General features: G+C 37.5%; 8 protein-coding genes across 8 annotated transcripts; 6 read left to right on the top strand and 2 right to left on the bottom strand.

Moving 5' to 3' along the window:
- Positions 1 to 59: 59 nt before the first annotated feature.
- Positions 60 to 3213, top strand: GCK72_018613 (uncharacterized protein; the record flags this gene model as incomplete). The annotated part of the gene is made up of 7 exons (XM_053732649.1): positions 60 to 644; positions 692 to 1156; positions 1204 to 1716; positions 1760 to 2040; positions 2085 to 2575; positions 2624 to 2856; positions 2992 to 3213. The coding sequence occupies 7 exons, from the start codon at positions 60 to 62 to the stop codon at positions 3211 to 3213; spliced, it is 2790 nt and encodes a 929-aa protein (XP_053581562.1).
- Positions 3214 to 4282: 1069 nt separating this feature from the next.
- Positions 4283 to 5213, top strand: GCK72_018612 (uncharacterized protein; the record flags this gene model as incomplete). Its single annotated transcript, XM_003110285.2, has 3 exons — positions 4283 to 4378; positions 4452 to 4834; positions 4883 to 5213. The coding sequence occupies 3 exons, from the start codon at positions 4283 to 4285 to the stop codon at positions 5211 to 5213; spliced, it is 810 nt and encodes a 269-aa protein (XP_003110333.2).
- Positions 5214 to 5604: 391 nt separating this feature from the next.
- GCK72_018611 (uncharacterized protein) lies at positions 5605 to 6036 on the top strand (the record flags this gene model as incomplete). Its single annotated transcript, XM_003110550.2, has 3 exons — positions 5605 to 5674; positions 5725 to 5909; positions 5956 to 6036. The coding sequence occupies 3 exons, from the start codon at positions 5605 to 5607 to the stop codon at positions 6034 to 6036; spliced, it is 336 nt and encodes a 111-aa protein (XP_003110598.1).
- A 4270-nt stretch (positions 6037 to 10306) lies between these two features.
- On the top strand, positions 10307 to 12521 carry GCK72_018610 (uncharacterized protein; the record flags this gene model as incomplete). The annotated part of the gene is made up of 7 exons (XM_003110586.2): positions 10307 to 10447; positions 10527 to 10715; positions 10763 to 10883; positions 10931 to 11073; positions 11120 to 11527; positions 11732 to 12232; positions 12318 to 12521. The coding sequence occupies 7 exons, from the start codon at positions 10307 to 10309 to the stop codon at positions 12519 to 12521; spliced, it is 1707 nt and encodes a 568-aa protein (XP_003110634.2).
- A 2219-nt stretch (positions 12522 to 14740) lies between these two features.
- On the top strand, positions 14741 to 15833 carry GCK72_018609 (uncharacterized protein; the record flags this gene model as incomplete). The annotated part of the gene is made up of 7 exons (XM_053732648.1): positions 14741 to 15004; positions 15050 to 15139; positions 15189 to 15271; positions 15325 to 15430; positions 15476 to 15577; positions 15628 to 15714; positions 15762 to 15833. The coding sequence occupies 7 exons, from the start codon at positions 14741 to 14743 to the stop codon at positions 15831 to 15833; spliced, it is 804 nt and encodes a 267-aa protein (XP_053581561.1).
- Positions 15834 to 16676: 843 nt separating this feature from the next.
- GCK72_018608 (uncharacterized protein) lies at positions 16677 to 19251 on the bottom strand (the record flags this gene model as incomplete). Its single annotated transcript, XM_053732647.1, has 10 exons — positions 16677 to 16793; positions 16881 to 17030; positions 17080 to 17199; positions 17245 to 17376; positions 17425 to 17718; positions 17763 to 18030; positions 18117 to 18582; positions 18628 to 18753; positions 18800 to 19049; positions 19180 to 19251. The coding sequence occupies 10 exons, from the start codon at positions 19249 to 19251 to the stop codon at positions 16677 to 16679; spliced, it is 1995 nt and encodes a 664-aa protein (XP_053581560.1).
- A 795-nt stretch (positions 19252 to 20046) lies between these two features.
- On the bottom strand, positions 20047 to 20944 carry GCK72_018607 (uncharacterized protein; the record flags this gene model as incomplete). The annotated part of the gene is made up of 4 exons (XM_003110475.2): positions 20047 to 20140; positions 20202 to 20356; positions 20404 to 20748; positions 20849 to 20944. 4 exons carry the CDS (start codon positions 20942 to 20944, stop codon positions 20047 to 20049), a joined length of 690 nt encoding a protein of 229 aa, XP_003110523.2.
- Positions 20945 to 21642: 698 nt separating this feature from the next.
- GCK72_018606 (uncharacterized protein) lies at positions 21643 to 22200 on the top strand (the record flags this gene model as incomplete). The annotated part of the gene is made up of 2 exons (XM_003110364.2): positions 21643 to 21942; positions 22102 to 22200. 2 exons carry the CDS (start codon positions 21643 to 21645, stop codon positions 22198 to 22200), a joined length of 399 nt encoding a protein of 132 aa, XP_003110412.2.

Raw genomic sequence — 22200 nt, 5'->3', positions numbered from 1 at the left:
TAACCTCAATAAAATATTTTCATTTTCTACCATTCATTTTGTGTCATTTCCTTTTCTAAATGAAACCAAATATTCTGAATTCCCTGCTTCTTCTATTTTGTTTGTTAACGACTTGTGAGGCAAGTCCCCGAATCAATTGTTACCCGGAACCGAATGCCAATCAAAATCTGTGTGAAACACGTGGATGCATCTGGAATCCCGTTGACGATGTCGATGGAACTCCTTGGTGTTATTTCAAAGACGGTGTTGGATACAATCTAGCATCTCAAAATGGAACTACTTTCAACCTTCAGAAAAACAATGGACCCAAGAATCCGTGGGGCATTGATTTTCAGAATATTCAGATCAGAACATCAACTATTGGAGGAAGTGTTCTAAATGTGAAGATTGGAGTGGATGGTAGATACGAACCACCTGTTGATTTCCCGAGATCAACCATTGCCACTTCTGAAATTCTCTCGTTTACCACTGCTTCCTCAGATGATTTATTTTGGTTTTCTGTTATTCGAAACAGTACAAATCGGAAGATCTTCGACACATCACTCGGAGGACTCATATTTTCGGATCAATTCATCCAATTATCCACTTATCTTCCTAGCGAGAACATGTATGGGTGGGGAGAAAATGCCCATCAATCATTAAAAGTAAGTACTGATTATTTTTACAGTACACGAGCACTATCATCTTTCAGCATAACTTTTCTCGTTACTTGACATGGGGAATGTTGGCTCGAGATCAACCTCCAAACTCTGGAAATTTGGATACAATGAATCTTTACGGTGTCCATCCATTCTATATGTGTCTGGAACCAGATGGAAATGCTCATGGAGTTTTCATTTTTAATTCCAATCCACAGGAAGTTACAACTGCTCCAGGACCTTCTTTGATCTATCGAACCATTGGTGGCAACCTGGATATCTATTTTTTCCCTGGACCAACTCCTGCTTTAGTCATTCAACAATATCTTGCATTTATTGGGAAACCGTTTCTCCCGGCGTATTGGGCACTTGGTTATCAATTATCTAGATATGGATACAGTGGATTAGATGAGATGAAACAAAGAGTTGGAGCTGTGAGAGATGCTGGAATTCCTTTGGATATTGCTGTTGCTGACATTGATTACATGAATAGATACAAGGATTTCAGCACCAATGATGTAAATTACTAGAGAAATCAAGAATCAATTAATCTATAAACTTTTAGAATTGGAGTGGATTTGAAGACTATGTAAATGTTATGCATGGATGGAATATGAAAATGATTCCTATCTTCGACCCAGCAGTGGAAGCTGATTATCTTCCCTTCCAGCGAGCAATGGCTGCAAATGCAAAGTTCATAGAATGGGAAGATTATTCTCAGGTTCAACCAAATATTCAAAATTTGTATCCAATGGCGAAAAACACAAAAGTTATGCTTGGTGTGGTGTGGCCAGATCACCATGTGGCCTTCCCTGATTTCCTCGATTCAACTGGAAGAACTCAAGCATGGTGGAAAACTGAGCTTGAATTGTATCATTCTCAAATATCTTTCGATGGGATTTGGATTGATATGAATGAGCCAGCCAACTTCGGAACAAATGAACAGCATCCTTGGTACTTCGATGATGCCGATCATCCAAACGATGCTCCATTATTCTGTCCAACTAATGGAACCAACCAATGGGATTTGCCACCGTATCAGACTCATGCAGTTTATTATTATGGAGGGAATGAAAATGTGAGGTTTTGATCAATATACCTAGTGTAGTTTCATTTTACAGAATGCCTATCTCTCCTCGAAGACTCTTTGCTTAGCAGGTGTTCAGAACAATGGATCATATAGATTTTACGATGTGAAGAATCTGTACGGCCTGAAAGAAGCCATTCCAACTCAACAAGCATTGATGGAATGTACTGGAAAACGTGGAGCAGTCGTGTCTCGTTCAACATTCCCATCAGCTGGAAGATATGCGGGACATTGGTTGGGAGATAACACTGCGAGATGGGAAGATTTGAGAACTTCTGTTATTGGTGCACAGGAATTCAACTTGTTCGGAATACCGTGAGTTGATAGAAATGAAGTTCAGAATAACCTCTGGTATCCAGATATGTTGGCTCTGACGTCTGTGGTTTTCTCGGTACATCTAACGAGGAGCTTTGTCTTCGTTGGCAGCAAATGGGTGCTTTCCACAGTTTCTTTAGAAATCACAATACTCTCGGAGAGCCTGCTCAAGATCCAGCCGTCTGGCCATCTGTCGCAGCAGCCACAAAAACTGCGAATCTGTTCCGTTATCAATATCTTCCGTATCTGTTCAGTCTTCATTTCCAAGCTTCTCAATCTGGATTGACAGTTGTTCGTCCAGTGTTCTTCGAATATCCGACTGATACAGAGACTTTTGATTTGGGATATCAATTCATGTGGGGTTCAAACATTCTTGTTGCTCCAGTACTTTATCAAGGTGCAGTTACAACAAACTTGTATCTTCCAACGGATGTATGGTACTCATTATTTGATTATCGTTATGGAAGTAAGATCGACTCGGGATACATTACTGTTCCATCACCAACTACTTCAAGAATCCCAGTTTTCGTCAGAGGCGAGTTAATTTATCAACTAGTTCTGAACTAATTGAAATTGGTTTCAGGAGGTAGTGCAATCCCTCGTCAAACCCCAACGACTACAACCACAATGAGTCGTCACAATCCATTCGAACTTCTTATTGCCCCATGTCAACTTGGTAAAGCAGTAGGAGTTTTGTATTGGGATGACGGTCAGAGTATAGTTGATTCAATCGACACTCATGATTTCCATCAATTTGATTTCAACTACATTTCCACGAGCAATGGAGCACAACTAACGATTACAAGAACCAGAAAGGTACAGTCTTGTCTGAAGTTTTGTCAATGAAATGAAATGAAAGACATGGAGAAATGTGTTTGTATCACGCGTTTCCGCAGTGCTGATATCAATGTTGCGTCTATCAAAATGATTTTCTGATCTGATTGATTTCAGGGAACTATCGTTCTTCCAACCATGGATATTCTGGAGATCTTCAACTACCCGTCTCCTCCGAATTTCCGTTCATTCCTCCTCAATGGCCAGTCGGTCAATATCAATGTCCAGTCCTCGACCTACTCTGGCATAACAAAAACTCTCTATATTTCCACGAAAGACTTGATTGATCTTACCTCTTCTGATTCAATCACATTGGAATGGTCTAATGTTTCGAAGTAATGGAATACGGTCCCGGATTAAATAAATTGTTTAAATTTCATCTTTTTTTTGGAACTTCAGCTATTTCTTTCTATACCTGGAAATAGATGCCACTAGTGGATCTCATTCAACATTTTGTACTCTGATTATTAACTGACGGATCATCAAGTTTACTTTCGACCGTTATCCACGTCAAGCCATCAAAATATAAACTGAGAACAATTGACACGTGTTCAATGCAACACCCATTTGCAACAATCAACAAATGTTTGATTTTTTGAAAAAAAAAAGTCCGGGCGGCTAAATGTGAACAGTGGGATGCCACAAATTAGTGTGACACATGATTTCTATCTGGTAGTAAGATCTTTGTCTCCTTTTTCTCTTGTTCAAAACTTTTTCTCACCTTGCTTTTTGAATATAATTATCTATTGATTATTAAAGTTCTCAAGTAAAGTAGTATCTATTTGGAAATGCTCTCGAAATTTTTCAGAAAGATATCAAGTTTGAGTGTCCGAAAAGCAATATGTTCAGAAGATCTTATCGTGGAATCGACAGAGCGAGTCTGAGATCAAACATTCACTTGCGGACTCAATTTTCTCTTAAGGGCAAGCATTACCATTGAAAGTACCATCAATAGTTAGAATTTTATTTTCTTGATATTTATTATAAACGTTTCTTTAAAATACAAAATTCTTCATGCAATTTACGAGCGATAGTTACGAGAAGATTTATTTAGATAAGACTAACTGAATAAAATTGGGACAAAAAGTAAACTGAACGTCTCCGATTGGATCAAGAATGTTTTCATTCCTTCCAAATGCGTCCATTTCTTGTCGTATTTTTTTTATTTTCAGCTATTCCTATTTCTCTAATTGTCAATAATATCTATCAAAACTATAATAATCTGAAAGTTCTTCGAAAGAATGAAGCTGAATTTCACTGGAGTCATATTATTCAATATGAAGAGCTACGAATGGCAGTTAGTAAACTTCCAGACGGATATGGAGTGATGTTATTGAATAGACATGCTGTAAAAATGACTTTAAATTGGTTATGTAATACGAAAAGTTTTGTTGGAGTACATCAGAAAATGTTATTTTTGGTAATGGATAAATATTCAGAAGACGCTTTGAGGAAAGTATATCCGAGACTGAATATTGTCATTTGGTTGGCACCTGTTCTTCAGGTTAGTTCTCGAACATTTTTAATCTTCAGAGAACAAAAAGTTGAACTTTTTTAGGTGAAACTTTATTTTTCAGAAAACATTCCGGCCGTATGACACAACCTACATGAGCTTTTTTCTCATGAGAACAAATATGATTCATGCTTTACAAAAACTCGGGAAACCATTCTGGATGCTGCAGGCTGACACAGTTTGGAGAGACAACTTTTTCAATTTGATCAGCACGGATGATTACAAAAAAAGTGACATTCTTCTCGATCAACAAGGGTACGAGGGAACTGCTCCGATCAGAAAACGGACAATGAATGGAGCTAACTTCTATGTTCCAGTCAAATCAACAAGTCAATCTCTGGTTGAATCTTGGTTATCATGGCAGAAAAGTGTGTACATCACTGATCCAGATCTTGTCAAAATGTTCTGTCTACGAGGGGATTATTTGTGTGATTTTATTCCATACAGGTCATTTTTTAAGATTTCATTACACCACGTTAAATTTTGAAATTTCAGTTTAGTAACAGGATGGGAATGGATTTATGGAGATCAAAAGAACCCACCAATAATGATTCAAATGGATGGAGAAACCGGAGGGAATAAAGAGAAAGTTCTGGAAAAGTATAATTTTTGGTTTCTCGATCGAAATGATAGATGTAAACCCGATAAAGTTTCGAAAGGAGTGATGCAAATGAATGAGGGAACAGTGCCACGTGTCATGACTCAATCGAAGAATCGAGAACAGTTTTATTTGAAATTAGGAGAGATTTTGAATCAAATTCCTGTTTTTGGTCATTATTCAAGTATTTATGGAGGGTTGACATCGCTTTATTTACAGTTTTTCTAATGTAATCTTTTTTCGTTTGAGTTTGAATGAATCGCCCTTTTTGTTAATCTTGGACCAATCATGTTTTCTCCTGAATCCGGTAATTAATTTTTGACTCTAACAACATTCCCAAACTCATAGTCAGAGGAAACCCTTCAACCTTTTTACAATGTCTTCAAACAAACATATTATCATCGTCAAATTAACAACAGAGTTCATCTGTTCACTCTCTCTTTTTCACCCTCAAATCTTCTTTCGATTCCCCTTTCAATCCGCCTATAACCAACTACTCAGATCGATCGAACAATGATCATTTGTCATTTGTTAATCCTTCGTTTTCTGTGTAATGGATAATCCCCCTAGTATAAAATAACAGGTCGATCCCTCATTTAATCATCACACAATTTTCATCATGAACTTTACCTGGACCTCCCTTTTTGTCACGGTACTCGCTGTTTCAGTTCTTGCTCTCAATGAGAATGGTAGGCTATATTGGATAGAAATTAACAGTTAATCTTACAGTTCTTTTTAGAGAACAACTATCTTCAAGAGTTGGTTGATGCTGGAATCTCTCAAGATACAGCCAACAAGTTGGTGAACATTGCTGCCCAACACAATACCGAGGGATCTGATCCAAACAAATCTGGAAGAGCCATCTTCGAGTCTATTATCTCCGAGACAAACGCTGCAATTGCACAGGCTTCTCAAGCTGATCAGGTATGTTTATAATGGTAGAAACAAGAATAATTAATTTATTTTTCAGGAAGCTTACAAGAACTTCGTTGAGGATAAGAAGAACCAATACGAGAAACCAGACGAGGTCGATAACTCCGATGACGAATAAACAGTATTTTTCAAATTTTTGTGAAGTGATACAATCTATGATTGTGATAACAAGTTTCAGTTAATTATATAAAGTATGTATCTAATTGGTTGAACTCAACAGATGGAGCAATTCAAACGGATTTGACGATCCTTTTTACTATTCAAACCAGGGCTGGGCAAATTATTTGAACTCTTGTTTTGAATGTTTGATATCTTTGGTGAAAGTTGACCAATCTGTTCAAAACTTTCTCCGCTGTTTTTAATTACCAATTCTTACATTGGGTGACTCAATTCAGGGAACAAGATTGTGCGGTCACGGTGAACTGAAAACGTGGCCAAATAATTTGCCCAGCCCTGATTCAAACAACTATTCTTCATTTGATTTCCAGGATCTCTGAAAACAAATTTTCAGCTTACAAAAGAAGTCTCTAGTTCTCATTCTCCAACGTTTCTAGAAACATCAGACGATGTTTGCTTTCCGATCTTTTGATGCTCACAATGTCTTTCAAAAGTTCTCGAAAATCAGAAATCAGGAAAGCCGAACTGTTTTCCAATAATCAAAGACGATATAAACAACAATTTGCAATTTTCAAGAGATGATGTATTGGTTCAACGTAATTTCAAAAATCTTGTCGGTTACTGTATTGGCTACTTTAGCTATAAAGAAAAACAGTGAAACGAGCAGATTTTCAACAAAAGATGGTTAGAAATGGTGACAATACGTTCGCTGTGGACTACTGTAGAAATGGGAAGTGCATACTTCGGGTACGAACAAGTGTAACTCTTTTATTTTTAAGTTCTGCGTTAATCTACTTCAATGAAATTTCAGCGAAAGTCTCTTAGTTATTTTCGGCCATGAGCCAGTGGAGAAATTCTGCAACATGCTCATACTGAAGTGACGTTCCGATGATAAAGAATGTTGTGACTTGTGTTACAAATTGATTTCAAAATTGGAAAGCTAAGGGAATCAAAACATGAAACCACTCTAAAAATGATTCATTTTCTCTCTTTTCTCTTATTGCCAAATTCCATACGTCTTTGAACTTTGCGGGGCTCTGTCTCCGCCCCCTTTTTTCTTGCGGGGGTAGTCTATAAATACAAAAAAAGAAAACTGAAAGCCTCATTGACTTTCTCCTGTTCGATTTGAAATCCCGATTTCATTTCGACCATCACTTGTTACATCCCGTCCGACAATCCACAATTCCCACACAATTCACACAAAAACTGTCCTCTGGATTGAGGATTCACAAAGAGAGTGTGGATTTATTGGAGAGGAAAATATCCGCGTTTCGGACGACGTATTCAACTTTTTAGCGTTAGCCATCATTATCTCTAAGTTTCCGAATCCTCAGCATACGCTTCTCTTTCTCTCTTGCATGGATACGATTCAGGTCACACTGTCTACGCTCTCTGCGTCTCTCTCCCTCACACACTATTTCTTGTCTTTTCGATCCGTCCGTTGCCTTCTCAGCTGCTGCACGTAGTCCTTCGAATGAATCGAAATTTCCTTTTTTCATGCACTTTTTAACGGTTTCTCATATTCAGCTCCGCCCATTTTCTGATTGCTTTTTGAACCGTGATTCATAAGAATGATTCTCATGATTTCTGCTGCATCTTTCTTCGATTTCTGCAGAAACCGTTTGGGTGGTCGTGAACTTCTACAATCTACTGCACTTTTAGTCCATCTGACACACTTCTTTTTGCAGAAATTGTATCTATAAAAAGCGAGTCAGAAACAACTTTAAAGATATCTTTTCTTTTGATTTCTGTGGTATCGGTCTCATCTTTGAAAGTAGATGGGCATATATTCATCAGTTTCCATAATTTCTTCCAAGTAGTTGGTATTGGTCTGAGCTATCACGAATTCGTAGAAAATTTCCTGAAAATTATTCGAGCATTTAGTTTTATCTTTAATTAAGACCTAGTAAAATAGGTGTTCGCCTTGAGATTTCTTTTCGTCCGTATCACTTCACAGTTTCTGGAAACGTCCATTATCAGCTGATTTCTTATGTTCTCCTGCCTCCATTCCCATTTGCAAACACCCCCTCTATCTTCTTGATAATTGTTTTTTGAGATTTCAAAGTTTATTTTCCTCGAGATTCTTGATCAAAATTTCTATCTGTTCCCACAAAAGCTTTCTCTCAAATTTTCATTTATCATCATCATTCTCTTTATCTTTTACACTAAAATAACCATTTTCCTTCTAGTTTTCTAGCCATATTTCACAACAAAAAGCTTGATATTTACCATGACGAATACTTCAAATGGAGGGATTCATTTCATCATTAGACAGTCTAGTTCCTGATTTCGTAGACCGAAACTTTTCTGCCAAGTTTACTCTCACACCTAGATCCGTTTATTATCCAGTCACACTTCACACTCAATTTACCTTCCTACCATCACAAACCTGTCGTCTTCTGCTTTTTGACCAATTAGTGGGTGTTCTCTCTTTCTTCATCAAGTGTTCCTAGATTTCCAGATAAAAAAGAAGTCTGTGAATAGCCAAATGACATCATCCTATTAACTTCACTTTCTTTTTCCCTTTTTTTATCATTTCCCTTTTTCTCCTAATATCAGTACAGTATTGTCTCCATCTTGTTGACTAAACTATTTGAAAGACCAACCGAAGTTTGACGAGAATCATCGTGATATTATGATCATCCCGTGACTGATTACCTTCTTATGTTTTAGTTGAAATTGCAAAGAAAAACCTAATTGACATGATTTATTAACACTATTTCCAGTCATAAACTTTCTCTGATCAACTGAAAAACTGAACTATTCGTAGATTTCAAACGCTCTTTGATTCCATTTCCCTTATTTTTTAGGGAGAAAAGAAGAAACTTGATCATCACAGGTGAATGAATCCTAGGATCAGAAGAGAGAGAGAACTGGTTAGGTTGGAGACAAAATGGCATTTGTATCAGCCAGAACGAATAAAGAATGAATAAAAAACGGGGGAGACGAAATCCGATTAGGTGGATTAGACGGTAGATTTTAGACAATGACGCTTTGTAGATTCAATTGGAATAGTGTTTTGTAGACTTATGAAATCAATCGGTTCTTGGGTATTCACAAGAAAAAACACGTTTTTGCGCAATAGGCGTAACTCAAAATGTGTTATTCAACAGTGTTGGCTTTGAAGGTTTTGAATGGATTACGGTAGATTTATTACTTGTGTATAATATGAGGATGGAAGTGTTCCTCTAAACTTATTACTAGGTCTCCAAAATGTTTGACTGACTTTTCGCTCGTCCAAGGATCTGACAGGTTAGCAATTTTGGGTTTTCAGGTGTCCAATACTGTTGTTACGCAATAATTCCTAAATCTTGTGCCTGGAGGTTTTTGGAGAGTAGGATAACACTTTTTGATGTTATTCTCTAGAACCAGCATCTCTGATGACTAATCCATTGAACGTTTCAAGACATCATATACGTGACTTTCAGTTTCAAAACATAAATCTAGACTTGTATCCAATCCGTAGTGAGATCTCATACATTCACAACAACACGTGATAAATGGAAGAAAGTTTCTATTGAGACATCACGTACTGGTGAAGACGATTCAATTCCTCAAACTGAAAATACGGTAAACAGACCGAGTAGTCTTTGACTGAAATTTTACAAAAAGTGACTTGAGATTAATTTGATTGTTAGTATGTTGAGAAGAGAATGATCGTAGTGCAACGTATCTTATCCAGAATATTGACTGTGTACCTCAATCTGCACTTTAAATGTTTGCACTCACCTTCTTCACTATATTGTTTCTTTCATCTCGAACGGTGCCTCGGTCATCGGCTATCATTGGCAGGAGAGAAAGAAGCCGTGAAACTCGTTTTCCACACTCTTCTTTCATTGAATAAAGAATCTTTTTGACTATGCCTTATTCCTATTCTTTCATCGCTTTTCCTCCTCTTCATTTTCTCGTTCCTTTGCGGTTTCGCATGCTTCGACACCACTATCACGTAATAGTCCTCCCATTTTTATTTTCTGCCTCCTCCCTGTCTTTTGACAATCAGCAGGTGGCCGAGCGAGTTCTCTTCCCACCCTTTTCTTCTTCCGACAACTTCATCATTTTCTTCTAATTCTCACTTTAAGAGTTTTTTCTTCCCTCTTTTTCCTAAATCCTTCCTCCGCCCTTCCTTTCGATTCGTTTCTTTTCGAAGCTATTCTGACCACTACCGTCACAACATACTCCTTCAATGTTTCCGTTTCCGTTTCTGATTTGACTTTTGAACTTTCTTCATTTCTTGTTTCGATATTCATCTTCATATATTCACAGGTGTCCGAATGCGTGTCTGCGTGGTTGGGGCAGGAGCTTCTGGCCTGCCAGCCATCAAGGCTTGTCTGGAAGAAGGACTTGATGTTGTTTGTTACGAGAAGACTGCAGATATAGGAGGACTCTGGAATTATAGACCTGGACAAGAAAACGTGAGTGATAACGGTTTTTGCGGAAAGTCAAGATGCATCATGCACGATGAGCCCTCTTTCAAGTTTAGTTCGATTCCAGATCGGTGGCACCGTCATGGAAAGTACAGTAGTCAACACATCGAAAGAAATGATGGCATACTCGGATTTTCCCCCACCAGCAGAATATGCAAATTTCATGCATCATTCCAAAGTCATCGAATACATTAAAAGTTATGCAGAGCATTTTGGATTGACGAAGCATATCCGATTCAACACACCAGTGAAGAGAGTAAGTTGATTCTTTGCTGAAGCTGTTCTGAAAATGAAAATTTTCAGATATCGAGAAACGAAGAGAACAAATATATTGTCTACTTGCATAATGGAGAAATTGAAGAATTCGATAAATTGATGTTGTGTACTGGACATCACGCACAGCCATCTTATCCAGAACTCAAAAGTGACTATTTTCTCTCCTCCTGTTGTATTCCTCCATTGAAATTTCAGATTTGGACAAGTTCAAGGGACAAGTCGTGCACGCCTACAATTACACAAATACTAAAGGATATGAAGGAAAAGACGTTTTTCTTCTGGGAATCGGGAATTCTGCTCTCGATATTGCAGTCGACATTGCAAAGATTGCAAAATCAGTGAGTGGACTCTATCATGTTTCAAATTTGAGCTCTCTCTTTTCAGGTTACAATCTCCACTCGCAGAGGAACTTGGATATTCAACAGAGTCAGTCAGGGTGGCATGCCGTATGATGTTCAACTATTCTCCCGTTATTACGACATTCTTCTCAAAAAACTTCCTCACACAATCGCCAACGATTTCATGGAGCATCGTCTTCAGCAGAGAATGGATCATGATGTGTACGGACTCCGCCCAGATCACAGATTCTTCCAGCAACATCCAACTGTAAACGATGCGTTAGCTAATCTTTTGTGTGCTGGATATATCACAATCACTGAGGATATTGATACATTCACTGAGAATAGTGTGATAGTGAAAGGAGGAAGAGAATTCAAATGTGATATCTTTTTGACATGCACTGGATACACTTTCGGATTCCCGTTTGTCGATTCGGATATTGTTGAAATCAAGGTGAGAGATTCGAGAAATAGAAGAACAATATCTTGTCTGCTTATCTGTAGTTTGGCCATGATCAACAGCAGACAACACATGTTATGTCAGTGATAACCTTGTTGGGATCACTACGACATGAGACATAGAAAACCTGTAGAATTAGACATGATCCTTTCAATTTTCAAAACTTCAAAACAACATATTTACCATTTGATATTTCAGAACCAACAAGTTCCCCTTTACAAGTATGTCTTCCCTCCAAATAATGACAGTGTCGCAGTGATCGGGCTCATCCAACCAATTGGATCAATTGCTCCAATCGCAGAAATTCAAAGCAGATGGGCGGCTCGAGTGTTTGCAGGAAGATGTGATCTACCGTCGAGTCAAGATCAAATCAATGACATTCATAAGAAGAAGGCAGCTATGAAGAAAAGATATTTCGACAGTATCAAGCACACAATTCAAGTGGATTACATGACATATATGGATGAAATCGCTGAAATAATCGGATGTTTACCACCAATGAATCAATATCTCTTCTCATATCCGAGATTTTGGATGAAGTTGTTCATGGGTGCCAATGTACCGTATGTCTACCGATTGGTTGGACCACACTCATGGGAAGGAGCTGAGCAAGCGATTTGGACAGTCCCGGATAGAGTGAAGAAGCCGTTGAAGAATAGACAGTGCAGAACTAGAAAGCATAAGAAGAGAGGAACCACGGTACGTTTATTTTCAATGACAGTGTTCAACATGAATTTAGAATCAATATGACTGTTCACTCTTTCTATATATATGACTCTTTCAGGACGAATACTTCCGTTATGCCACTCAAAAAGTGATTGCTACCAACATCTCAATCCTCTTCTGTTCTGGACTTCTTCTCTATTGCTCCACAACTTCAACTCTTCCTCCAGTCGTCTATTTCCTCTCATTCTTCCTTTTCTTCACTCTTTACGGTGCCACTCTTATGTGGTTTGACCTACAGTATGACATGACCACAATCTTCTAAACACTGGTTTGCAGTACACATCTACTTCTTCGAATCCCCCTTAAATCCTGGTCTGATATTATTCAGGAACGAGCTTTTTCTCTATTTTTAGAATTTGATATTGTGTGAGTGTGATTTCTTGTTTGAAAAACCTTTATTGTAGATGCCGATATAGTCAAATGTGTTTTGTAAATAAAAACTGTTTCGAATTTTTTGTTTTTATTGTCGAGTGTAAAAACCTCCGGAAACCAGTTTATTTAAAAAGTAATCATTCATGCAAAAAGTTTCGGAAAAACGAGGACAGGATGATATTTTATAACTGCTGAAACTGTTGTCTAATGCTCGGAATAACTAAAGATTTCTGAGTTTTGAACCGAGATCAACTTTAGAAAATGAATAATTTTCAATGAATATGATATAAGTTTGCAAATACATTTTATTTTCACATGACATTATGAGTTTCAGCAGTTTATTAGCCCTTCTGATTTTGAACCAGTTCTCTTTTTCATTTCAGGTCATTTCAGTTTATGATTCTCTTGTTTATTGACTGACTGGACAGAACTAAATGACTCATTTGTTCATCGAAAACCAACCTGTGTCAGCAAATTCGTTTTCTTTTTGTAAACCCAGTTTTAAAAAGTTTTTGATAAGCGGATGAGCGGACAGGAATAGGGTTTGAACTAAACTTTTATTTCTTTCTTTCTGTATGTATGGCTTCAAAACTAGCTCGCAATCATCTAAAAGAACAGTGTTATTGCAATACAAACTTCTGGAACTCAAATTTTTGGTAGACAGTATTCCGGCAGTATTTCGATGGACTTCTTGAAGGTATCCGATAACTTATGATTCATAATCTTCATTCTTGCTCTACCAACTCAATGACCTCTTCATAGTTTTCTTCTTCTGTTTACCTCAATTCGAACAGTCATCCGTTTTCTCTTCTTCAACTTCCTCATAATCCACTCAACAACAATATGTGTTTCCGTCTACTCAATCGTTTCCTCTACCCAACCGTTCACAAGTATAATAATCACTTTTGTGTATAAACACGTCATCCTTGTGTTGAATTTGTCGGCGTTGTGAAGGGTTGGATGATGATGGTAATATGCGTGAGGGATAGAATCTCTCGAAACTTGTTGTATTAAATTTGGTAATAATATATAAAAAAGAGGAAGAGTGAAGAGGAATAGAGATGGAAAAAAGAGAGAATCGGCCAGTTTTTGTGCAATAGATCCTCTTATGAGAGACTGAAAAGAAATCGAAAGTCGGACATTTTGCACACAATACCTGTGCGGCTATATGCTTTTTTAGTTTATTACTTTACAAATTGACGGTTTCATTTTTTTATTTCAAATTTGTGTTCCCAAGGTTGACATTACTGAAGACTTTAAAAACATGATCGGAGAAGAAACGTTGTTCGGTTAGCTTTTTCTTCTAAAAAATTATTTAACAGTTTTTTCGAACATTTCTATTTCTGTCAAGAATTGTTGTTTTTTTTGTTGAAATTTCGGACACAATAAATAGTTCCTACCCTTAATGAGAACTGCCAGAATTAAAAAAAAAGACCTTCTGTTTATTTGTTCAAATGAGAATGTTTTTGTTTTCAGATACTTCGAAAAATTGATTCTTGGTTATCTATACTCAATGACGTTTCGGTTGCACTAGTTATTCAATTTCAAGTTTTAAAATTTCAGTATTTATACTTTTATGTAGGACTAGAAAATAATCTGCAACAGAAATAGTTACTGGATAATCCTATTCTTTTCTTTTTTTGCAGAATTTGACGAATTCAGAGTAAAAACTTAGTGATTCATGTTACTTTTTTAAAGATCTATTGAATATAAATTCAACGATAGCAACTAAAATTTCAGTGGCGAAATATGAAAATAAATCAAAACATTTGCAACTTTTCCTATTTTCAATTTTGTAATATGTAGCCGAAACCACTTGAAACTGCATAACTAACAAGTAACTCTCCTCCTCTTCCACCAATTCTATTTATGTACCGTTTCTCTTGCCACTTGACAATTTTCTATTTCAACCAGTTCCCCCTGCAACTATATTTGTCTCTTGACAGCTCATTGCCTTCCCGAATCATCAATTTACCATTACGTAAACTGACTTTCACTCCCAATCGAGCTTTCCCATCCTTTTCATCCGGTTTTTAATCGCTTCTATTCTTTCTTCATCTGCCATTCTCGACGGTTATATCCGTTGCCTTCACACACAACAACCACATAATGTCAGATCAAGCGAATCGAGTTGTGTACATTGAACAAAGGCGGCACATTGTCGTCAATTCACCTCCACAGTCACCAACACCATTGCATCATTTCCCTGTAAATCAGTATTCAGCTTCATCTTCTAATCCACCAGCCCCTTTGAGTCAACCTCAGCAGTTATACCGTACTACTACTACATCTAATACACCAAATACCAGAAGAAAGATGTTCTCACAACGGGCCTTCAATGGAATCGTTTTTTGTGTTCGAATTTTCATTTTGGTAAGACTCATGTTCACATTTCCCATTTCTAAATTGTTTTTCCAGATTCTTGCCATAGTTTCCATGATTCTTATCCTCACAGCGCCTGGAGCTTGCTTTTCCAGATATTTAAATGGACAATCTATAAGTAGAGAAGTAAGAAATCTTAATGTTTTCTCTCTCGTATCACTCATTTCATTTTCAGATTTGTCCCGGCCAGAATAGTATATTCCCAATGAATGCTGATAGGTGGAGCAATGCCCTTCACTTCCAAGGAAGAGGGCAAAAGTCAGTTGATTTGTATCCTATTTTTAAAACTACTCATATAAATAGTTTTCTAGTGTTTACGGACAAGTTGCTCTCATTTGTATCACTCTAGCATTCGGATTAATCACAGTTGGAGTAAGCTGTGTGACATTAGCAACGAACAGTATACTCACTTACCCGGTAACAAATAATGGGATCCAAAACTGACTTATTTATGAATTTCAGCAAATTTTAATCTCCGGACTCTCGATGGTTGCATTCATTGTGAGTGGAGGAGTCGAAACATGGTATGCAACTGGCTATGATCACATGGAGTTCTTTATTCAGGTTGGTTGATAGTTTTTGTGAAATTGAAAGTTCAATTAAATTCGTTTCAGGCTGTTGGTAACGGAGTGTTCTCTGGATGCGCTGGAATCCCAGGTTGTCAGATTCAATTTGTGGTCAAAGGATGGGCTGTTGCAGCTGTAAGTCAGAAGTTTCATTCATCACATCCTCCATTTCGAATTTTCAGGCTTTCTACTTTCTGGGAGCCGTCCTCTACGTTATCGATATGGCTTTGATCTTCATTTCTCGTGAAAAGTAATATTTTATTTTTTCTGAATTACTTTTTGTTTTGCTTGCGATCGCTTTATAAATGTGACTTTCCAATAAAAGAGACATTTCAGAGAAGTGTCGGATTCGTATGCAGTCACCACTACCACTCACTATTAGACTACTTGCACAGACCCAACTAAAATCTGGTACTTTTGATTTTCTGTCTTTTTATTTGCGAATCTTGATTTTGGTGATGGAAAACTTATAGCTTGTCTTGACTATCAATGAGGTTTTTAGATTTCAATAAAATGAGAATTTCAGTGAATCACCGCCGCCCGTAGTTTTCCGAAGCAACCGTACTATCCGATCTTCGTTTTAATAATTGAATTCTGTATTCGAAATCATTCAATTTGTTCTTAATTTTTAAAATATTATCGTTTTATTGTCGTGATTGTATAAATTGCTCACCATCCATTTCTATGTACTTTCATTTTGTCACACATTTTTTTTTCGGAAAAGTATAAATATTGCAATTTTTCTGAAAAGTATAAATATTGCAATTTGTAAGGAGAAGAATTATGATATTCTGCTGATAATGCAGTTTCAAATATGATTCATGGTACAAAATACTATTCACGAACTCTGCGGGATCTCTGACTTTAGTTTTTACCAAAAGTTATTGGTGTGCGCAAGAACATCCCATACAATGTGTTTTTCTTTCTTCCTACTTTCATTCATATTTTCTTTGTTTTTTTTGTCACTGTAAACATCTACCAGTTAACGTTTGATGATAATGTTCTTTCAAAACTTTGGATTTATTAGCCGTATTTTAAACAATAAATGAGTTATTAGAAAAACAATAAGTTATTACTAGTCGAAATACAATCAAGAGTCAGCATCCAAACCGATGCACAATCATATCAAACTGAGCCAACATCAGATGACCGCACGATGAGTTTACGAGTTTACGAAGACACTTTGTATATCTCCGAACTTTTGAGCACTTTCTCTGAAAAATTAGGAAATAAAATCGTGGTTGCTCCCTGTATTTATATTAGTACTTGTGTCAATAAAACAAAAAGGAATAGTTTCATACCTTCCCTGGCAACGTCTCTCCTCTACTGAACTTTTGACAAACTGCCATAGTCCTAGAGTCAATCGCATTTATGCAATCATGTGTTCTTATTGAAGCCTCTATCTGTTGAGTAGTGCACACTTGCCCGAAGTGCTCCTCAGCAAAACTTATCTGAAAATTATTGTTATGTAAAACGATATTCGCTTCATTTTTAACTAACCACAGGTTCACTTCTGCATACTGACGTATCTGTATACTTCACACAGTTTCTGTAATTAGCGAATGCGTCGCAGAGCTCAAGAAGCTCAATTTTGGAAAACTCGAAAATCGGGAAGACGACCTGAAAAAACAAATTTTCAAACACTGTATCTTTATGAAGAATAACCACTTCGGTTTCTTTTCTGTTTTCTTTTATTCCAGTCCATAATCGAAGAAGTGGTGCTAGACAAGAAAGTGCAGATGTTTTGACGATTCCTTCGCATGTTCGCGGTATTATTTCACTGTCATCAGTAAGAAGCTGCAATTTTACAAAACATTGATGAAAACCAGAAACATTCAATCTTACCTTCTCATCTGTTAGATTTCCTGGTGCTCTTTTTTGAACTTTTTCATCCTCGCTCTCCAAAAGTGGAATGTCTCCACTTCCAGATCCTTCCACATTTTCTCCGCTTCCATCAACATCTTCTTGTACATCTTGTTCTAGCAGTAACTTGCATCCAAATCCGTTCTCCATTTTATCCATTAATCGAACTGTTTCTTCAGAGCAATCTTCTATTAACCTATCAGTAATACAGCTTCTAAATTGAGGATGTCCATCACACCGATTCGGATTTGTGGAGTTCAAAAAACTGACGCATTCCTAGAAATATATAGTTTGATCGGAGCTGTCATCCGGAATCTTACCGTGTTATCTTTCAGAACATTTTGAAGACAAGTGAATTCTAATCCAAAGTCAGGTAGATCCCTCATTGCACACGCTTCTTTCAATTGAGAATCAACAAAGCTTTTGATGGCTGGCAGTCTACAATTGCCGACACAAAAGCTATTAACACATTCTGTTGCAACTTCGAACTTTGCACACAATACTTCCAACTCCATCGGTTTGATACCGAATAGAGGGAATCGTACAAATGAAGAAGTTGGTGACGAGTGAAGGAATCGACCAAAGTCTCTAAAATAGAAAGCTATCAAATTTGTAAGAGATATAAGGAGTCCTAATCTTGATACCCAGAACCGTAAGAATAGTCCAATTCTTACCCAACAATACTCGAATAACAGTCTGTCATGTTCTCTGCATTGAACTGCTTTCTTGGCTTCCTTGTTTGGAAAACTTCCTCAACTTCAGTCGTTGTTATTACTGTTGTGCTACTTTTCGTTGATGTTTGAGGCTCTGGAACTTCTCCCGAACCTTCAGTTATATCATTTGATTTCCCTATTATCTGATTTTCAATGAACTCAGTCGTGGTTGTAGTCTGGGGAACTGATGATGGAGCAATAGTGGAAGGTACTTCTGGGGTTACTGTAGATGAAATGACTTCTTCTTTCAGTTCGACTGGTGTTGTCTTCTCTTCATCTACTTGTAAGGATGTTTTGACAAGCATGTTGACCTCAGGTTTATTACTTTCAGGCGCCTCAGAAGTTGTTGTCATGACTGCGTTCTCAGATATAACCATTGTAGATGACTCTACTCCAAGACTCAAAAACTCATTCACTCTCGCCACTTCTAAAAGTAGCAGTGCTATATTTAGTGCAATAAGAATAGACTTACCAATTTTGGATGGACATCCATATTTCTCGATAGCCTTCATTACCAATGCATAAGCTTCATTCCCACAGGATGTTCTCAATGGTTCCTCAACACATGTCACAAATTCATCCAGCTTTGGGCAGAATACTATAATGATAACTTCAGTCACGAAACATTAATTTACTGTTCTTACATTCTCCTCCGATTTTAGGTTCTTCTTTTATCAAATCTGTGCATTTTGATGGAACGAGAGCGGAAGAAATACACTGTTGATTATCAAAGTATTTTGTTGCCACGTCTTTGTGGCATATAAATGAAAAGTGTCGAGTGACGAAACTAGCAACTGGATTATCCACGTGACATCGCCCCAATCCACATTTGTCTTCCACATTCGAATAGCTTTCACAAAGAGAAATCAAAGAACCTTTCGAATAGTACACAACCTAAAACTTTTGTTTATCGCATGTTCTTCTCAGCTTATCAACCCTATGGATTTTCTACGCTAGTGACAAAACCAGTCTGATTGAACATGATAAGTGGATAACAAAAGGGAAAGAGATAAACAAAACATACTGGTAACAATACATTTGTTGCATTTGTCTCTGTTATTCTTAATTCTTCCCATGATTTGAGAAGATCCAGCATACAAAACGCTGGATTATCAGGACATTGTAATGAAGTCAAAGTAGAGGAATCTGAAACCACGGAGTCAGCAGGGAATGGAAACTATCTTTCTAAATTTCTTGGATAGAGTATGAAACAAGAATTTTGCAACAATTGAATAAACCTTGATGGTTCTGTATGTTTGTATGAAATAGTATGAGTTCTGTTGAAAAGCTAACAGTCTTCTTCGAGAATAAAAAGTTATGAATTTCTCAACTTAGTAACTTACAAAATTTATATTCAATGTGGCATTCTAATCCTTCTATAGAAACTGGTGACAATTCTTACCTTGAGCAGCTTGCACAACAGTCAATAAAGCAAAAAGCAATATCATTTTGTCACTTTCTGTTGTTAGTTTTTTGTGAGATGTCATCAAAAACAGAAAGTGATCCCCCACTATGCCTTTCCTCTCGAGACTCCGAGAGATCCGCCTGTTTTGTATACCAGTTTCTTTATTCCATCCCCCCTCTAACAGCTTCTAAGCTTATGTCTTCCCTCTTTCTCCCTTGTTCGATTGTTCGTTGTCTCAGTCAAGAGAGCGGATGCGAACAATCCAGTAGTCAGTTACTTGTTGGGGTGTCACTTATCGTTTACTTATCACATGCAAAATAGATAGAAGCAATGAGAGAGATCGCCAATAGAAACAAAAAATATCGGGAAAAAGGGAAATGAAAGTGAAAGCGGTTAGAAAATGGAAAATTGTTATGAAAGAATTCCTCGTTTTATCATCCAATTGAAGACAGAAGCGGTGGGGAGAAATATTATTGGCGAAAGTGATTAGATTTCATCAATGGACAGCTCGGGAAAGTCGCCGACTTTCACATCAACAGGTCGCACGAATCCACCATATTTCGCTTCACAATCGAAGTATCTGAAAATAGCATTGAAGTTTAATTTCGTTTGAGAAGGGTATACTCATTTTAATGCCTTACCTCACTCCAGCAACGGATCCGTCATTTTTCCCGACAGGTTCATCATACTTCACACCAACCCAAACTCCGTCTTTGAACTTGGTGGTTCCTACAAACGCAATTTCCCCACGACGTGCCATTTGACCTCCGACGGTCACTTCACACCGATCTCCGACCTGAATCATGTTTTTTTATAAATTGAACTTTTTGAAAATCAATTTACCGTGATTCCCTTGGCAGCTTCTTCATTCAATTTGTCACTTTTTTCTACAGGTTCTGGTACTACGCCTTGTTCTTCTTGTATCTTTTTCTTCCACGCACGAACACTGTCAGTTCTTTTGTTATAAGCGTCGTCGCTCATTTCGTACTTGTCGACCATACTTTCGTCCTTGAAGTCTTCGTTTCCACCGGTCACGTCGACAGCATGAATTCGGAAACCGTCTCGTACTCCTAACTCCTTCAGACTTTTTGTTCCGTCGGTCAACTCCCCCTTCAATTGATCATCTCCATCGTACAGCTGGATTCTCATTGATTCGGCAGTTGTTCCGACTACAAGCTCTAGCTTTTTCTGAAAGTAAGAAATATAAGTATTGAGTAACTTCATTTACTAGCTGACTGCGTTAGTTCTTTTTTTAAATTTCCTCTCACTTTCAGAGGTACCGACTCACCTTCAAGTCATTTAATGAAATCGTCGCAGCATATTTTTTTTCCATGCGGAACTCGGTGGCATTTGTCGTGATTTCAAGATCGAAAACTTCCGCCATAATGACCTTTTGAACTCTGAAACAAAAAAAGAGTTGTAAATGAAGCCGTTTCTAAGGAGAATGTTCAGAATGAGCTGATCGTTTCGAGAAGAATGAGCGGTCATGCATTATAAATATGTTCCGGAAGACGAAAAGAAGGGCGGTGCAATTAGCTGAAGAAATGGTCGACACCTGCTACAAATGCGATCTATACGAAAGAAAGACATGCAAATTTGGCTACTAGTAGCGCTACTTAATTGCGAAATGTCAAATTAAATGGAAATGGGATGAGCTGGGAGAACGTCAGCTGCAGAAGCGAAACGAGCTATTGAAAATTTGAATTTCCATTCATCATTTCTTCAAAAATAGAGTCTTAAAAAACTGGGAATGCAAAGAATTCTTTAAATAAAGAACTCCTCAAAAAATAATGTATCACAGTTTTTCACGAGGAGTACACAGGATGTTCCATGGAGCGCACTTGCGGAGGGTTCATTTAGAACAGGGTCAAAATTTGGAGGATGCTGTTTCCGGTTACAATTTCTGAAACTTAACAAATTTAGAAACGGGGAAGAACAAAGCACTTATCAAACATTGAAATTTCAAAAACCATCGCTACTTTTGAACTACTTGAAACCTACAAGTGGACTTATGAAAATGAAAAAAGAAGGTCACCCATTTACGACCGTCTTCTTTTCTTCATTCTCCACTATCCACCGGTCATGATTCACTATTTTCTTTTGATTCTGCTCCCAACTTTCTCATTAGCTCAGTATTACAATCCTTCTCTCTATCAAAGTTATATGAATTCTGGTGTCCCACGACAGCAAACTGTACTTGTTCCTGTTTATACTCAAAATGGATACGGTGGAGGATACGGTGGAGGCTACGGTGGAGTTTATGGAGCTGGAGCCGGATACCCAAGTTATGGAATGAATTATCCAGCATATGGCACGGGATATGGTTATCCTGGAGGTGGCTATCCGATGATGGCAGGTGGCGCTTGTTGTGGAGGTGGAGGAGTGAGTTCTTCTTGTTCAATCAGTTGAAGAAGTGACATGAATTAACTAAAACTTGCATGTTTCGATCTGAACCTACTAGATTCTGTCAATAGAATCTTAATTTTAATTTGAGCTGATATTCAAACTAAAAAGAAAATAATCTGAAAATTTGCGTTCCAGATGATGCCACCTCGCGAGAGCAACGCTAAAAAGTTTCTCCGTGGAGCTACTGAAGGTGTGTTCATGGGAAGTGTTGGAATGCTTGGATTCCGGAAATAA

The sequence above is a fragment of the Caenorhabditis remanei genome, chromosome V (assembly GCF_010183535.1).
Source record: "Caenorhabditis remanei strain PX506 chromosome V, whole genome shotgun sequence".
NCBI classification, from domain to species: Eukaryota; Metazoa; Nematoda; class Chromadorea; order Rhabditida; family Rhabditidae; genus Caenorhabditis; species Caenorhabditis remanei.
Note: the sequence above shows the minus strand (reverse complement) of the source record. Positions and strands in the feature narration are given on the sequence as shown.